Source organism: Theropithecus gelada, chromosome 8 (assembly GCF_003255815.1).
Source record: "Theropithecus gelada isolate Dixy chromosome 8, Tgel_1.0, whole genome shotgun sequence".
Lineage (NCBI taxonomy): Eukaryota > Metazoa > Chordata > Mammalia > Primates > Cercopithecidae > Theropithecus > Theropithecus gelada.
The window spans coordinates 20554548-20558834 of record NC_037676.1 but is presented as its reverse complement, the minus strand read 5'-3'; the positions used below and the strand labels follow the sequence as shown (position 1 = coordinate 20558834).

The 4287-nt window shown below is 40.4% G+C and overlaps 1 protein-coding gene across 4 annotated transcripts in view; it reads right to left on the bottom strand.

The window, feature by feature from the left end:
* Positions 1-4287, bottom strand: part of XPO7 (exportin 7) — a 94232-nt gene that overhangs the window by 18562 nt on the left and 71383 nt on the right. For all 4 annotated transcript variants that reach the window (XM_025393851.1, XM_025393853.1, XM_025393854.1 and 1 more), the window contains 3 exons: positions 3672-3735; positions 3155-3263; positions 2103-2209 (listed from right to left, as the gene is read on the bottom strand). In XM_025393851.1, coding sequence (XP_025249636.1) covers positions 2103-2209; positions 3155-3263; positions 3672-3735 — 280 coding nt within the window. The remainder of the gene's footprint in view (positions 1-2102; positions 2210-3154; positions 3264-3671; positions 3736-4287) is intronic.

Sequence of the window (4287 nt, the reverse complement as noted above, 5' to 3'; positions counted from 1 at the left end):
GGGAGGGAGGAAAGGCGGGGAGGGGGGGAGGGAGGGAGGGAGGGAGGAAAGGCAGGGAGGGAGGGAGGGAGGAAAGGAGGGGAGGGAGGGAGGGAAGGAGGGGAGGGAGGGAGGAAGGGAGAGAGAGACAAAGAGACAGACAGAGAGAGACAGAGAAACACATGGCAAAGAAACCCACTCAAAAAGCCAGAAAAAAGCAAAAAAGAAAAACAGAAGTCCCAAAGAAGAAGAGGTAGAAGAGTCATATATACCCTAATGGTTTATACCCTAAAGGAAGTCAGATGCAGGCCCTGCCAAGAGGAAGACAAAGGGGAGTCTACACAGCACCTCTCCCTTTGGGTGGCCCATCTAGATGAGACTATGTTTAATCTGTACTCTCCATTTGCAGAAAAAGAGACTGATGCTTAAAGAGGCCAAAAAACTTCCCCCAGTTATGCTGCCAGGTAGTAGGAGGGCCCAGATCAGGACTCATACATAACACCAAGATTCCAAATCCAATACTCACTCTCTCAATAAAACTTTTACTTGGGACATGAACAGCAATAAAACTACTTTAAAAATCATACTTTGGGATTTGTCTCCAAACGTGGAGACAGAACAACAACAATATCTGGTCGTCATCAATATGCTCAAGAAGGTTGCACATTTGGGGATCTTGACACATTTGGCAAAAACATCCCTTCTGTTAACAGTCTGCTTGTAAGCAAACAGTTCTCTCCTAAGCTGATACCACAAGCTCAGTTTTCCAGTCTAAGACTGGGTCAGTATCTTAAAAGACTACATGGGACATGACAAAGAAGTGGGTGATAGCTGTAGTCCACTACCAAGGTTGTTCTTTTGGTTAATTTTACTTGCTTTACATGAAACTAATACCATATAATGGGAACAGGGCTGATATTCACTGATATCCCTAAATCCTTGATACTGGTTGATACTCTAGCCTACAGTTGCTATATGTTCCAGAATAACCCAGGCTTTGAATGGTACCTATCTCAGACCCTAAAACACAAGTATAAAGGGGAGAGAGGTCTGGATTAAGTATTGCTTTCTGTCTACCCTGCTGATTTGTAGATGGAAAAAGAAAAGGCTAAAGATGAAAAAGGAGAGCTTTAGAATGTTAGGTAAAGCCTGGCATTTTTTTCTGGCAATACCCTGGCTATCTGGTAGTTCTACCATTCAGCCTTGGTGCCCTGAGGAATACTGTAAAAAGTCCTACCAATACTAACATCCTGGTGTCTTCTGATTTTGACACAGGTCAAGAGAACAGTATGTATGAAGTAAAAAGATGAGGAAAGCAACAATCAAGAAATGACAATTCTAAGAGTTAGAAAACAAGAACTTAGAATTCCATGTATGTGGAAATTCACTGGGCATAGTGTCTCATGCCTATAATCCCAGCCACATGGGAAGCTGGGGCAGGAGGACTCTGCTTGAGCCGAGAGTTCAAGGCTTGCAGTGAGCTAGGATCATGCCACTGTACTCCAGCCTGGGCAACAGAGTCAGACTCTTGTCTCTAAAAAAAAAAATTAAAAATAAAAACTCATATATGTGGAAATTCTTAAACCTTCTAAATGACTCAAGTATCAAAGAAGAAATCTCAGTGGATATTAGAAATCACAAAAAACTGAATAATGAAAATGTTCCATATTAAAATCATGGATTCTGAAGATCTATTTCACAACAATGTAGAAATACTTGACATCACTGAACTGTACATGTAAAAATGGTAAAGATGGTAAACTTTGTTTTTTACCACAATTTTAAGAAAACCCAACTTGTCACTAATGAGCAGTATTAAAAATGAGAAGGGGATATAATTAAAGATAAAACTGAGATTAAAAAGGCAGTAAGAAAACTGTAAACAACTTCATGCTAATATATTTGAAAACTCAGATAAAAAAAATCCTAAGAGCTACTTAAGCAAATACATTGTAATATAAAAATAGAAGTTTACAAATCTGGTTCTGCAATTCCAAAACCCTAGAAGTACAAGATATTAAAAAAAGCTAAGGCAGTGGATAGTTTACGGTCAAGCACAATTTTCAATCAGGGACTGCCCTAAACCAGAAGCTGATTAATTACTGGGTAAAAGACTCACTCACCTTTGCCTCCTGCTCGTTGAAACTATTGGTGCTAAACATCTGGGCCACAGCCTCAAACGCTGCTGTGAGTGGCAGCATGAACTGCTCATACTGATCTTCATCCTCTCCTGTAAAGGAAACATCACAGGGTATAACCCCAATACCAAGAATTCAAAGCTGTGCATACATGGGAAGATGGGATGAAAGATGAGCAGACCCAGGAGAACTTAAGGGGGTCCCTTTATTATCCCAACAGGTATTGGTAGCAATTTAAGAATAACATGTATATATAGAAACAGAATTTTTAAACTAGAAGATGACAGAAATCACCTAGTCTAGGCTAGGTTTGTTGATGCTAAGCCACAGTATCAGAGATTGGTATGTGTATAAGGTACTATGTTATTTATTTATTTTGCCTTGCTGAGAATTAGCAAGTCATTGGAGAAAAGAATGAAGCTGGTGTGTGAGAACTACATGAGACTCAAACTTCAAATGGGTACAGAGGTTTCATTCACACTCAATTTTTAAAAAAGTCATCTTTCATAAACTTAGAAGGTTTTATGTCATTTTGGTAGGATTAAATTTAAACAGCTGAAAATTAGAGTAATACCACTGAGCTTTAGTTATTAACTGACCTGAAACTGCTAATATCACCACTACTGCTACAAAAGTGATTAAGCCCTTCTGGCTCATCTGTGCTAGAAAACTGGATAATAAAAAGTCATGTTGATTGTTTCAAGTGGGTGTATACCTCCCTGTGGGGTGAAGTTATCTGGCCAACAAGATATATTTAGGAATCTCAGTTCCTTTATTTAACACCCGAAGAATATGAAGAAAATTTTAAAGCCACTGCATATCGGATGAAAACTTCAGGAGCAGACTGTTACTCTCTTTCAGTTACAAGGACCTCGACAGCATGCTCTGTTCTTGGTGAAATTAGACTGTTATTTCAGATAGTTTTGTTACGTTGAAATAACAGAAAAGCCCTCCCCAACATCTAGTTTTCAGTCCTCAAATAAAAATTTAGAATAGTGCCAGATGACTTCATGAGCCACTACGATTTCTTACGGTACCTAAATCCACCATGAGGAGACGCCCCAGTGCTGTGTAGAAGGTAGTTCGACACCGCATGTCTGTCAGGTTGGACTGATTGTTAATACCCAAAAATGAAAAGTGCTCGCTCTATTGAAAAAAAGAAAACAAGTTAAAGGTAAAAACATGAGTTAGAGGCAGAATGCAAGCCAGTAATCAGAGAAGTACTGAGCCCTTTCAAGCCAACGGCTATGTAGTCATTCCTTGAGGATCTGAAGGTTTTTTTTTTTTTTTTTGAAGGCAGGCTACCGTTGTTACTATTACTAATTTATCTGCAGTATGAGTAGCAGTAGGTGACTTCACCATAACTCAGATCATCTGGATCTCAAAGAGCCATTCTGATGACAGTAAGTGTAATCTGGCAGTGTGGTGAGAATCAGGACCACAGTTTTTGCTGTAGCAATACCCAGGACCTCAATTTAAATATCTCCTTTGTGTGTCAAGAAAGTGTATGTGTGGGTGGTAGGAGGGGCAGGAAAAAAAGCTAAAATCACTCACCGTGTGATTGTTCAGCATGAACTGTACCGCACTAAGCTTCACTAGCTTCCTTACACTACTGTACGTAAAGACAAAGGAAGAAGGTCAAGGAAAGTGTGAAGCAGACCGAGACTCTAAGGCAGATGGAAACTTTCCAGAATAAAGAACAGTTTACCCAAATATCTTTAAAAAAAAAAAAAAAAACTTGAGTATACCACTGCCAAATATGAAAAAATGTGTTCTCTTCTAAACACTATTTAATCAATAAGAAAACACCTATACCAAACTCCTATTTGTAAGAAAATAGAGGCCGGGCGCGGTGGCTCAAGCCTGTAATCCCAGCACTTTGGGAGGCCGAGACGGGCGGATCACGAGGTCAGGAGATCGAGACCATCCTGGCTAACACAGTGAAACCCCGTCTCTACTAAAAAATACAAAAAAACTAGCCGGGCGAGGTGGCGGGCGCCTGTAGTCCCAGCTACTCGGGAGGCTGAGGCAGGAGAATGGCGTGAACCCAGGAGGCGGAGCTTGCAGTGAGCCAAGATCACGCCACTGCACTCCAGCCTGGGCGGCAGAGCGAGACTCTGTCTCAAAAAAAAAAAAAAAAAAAAAAAAAGAAAATAGGAAGAGAGGAACT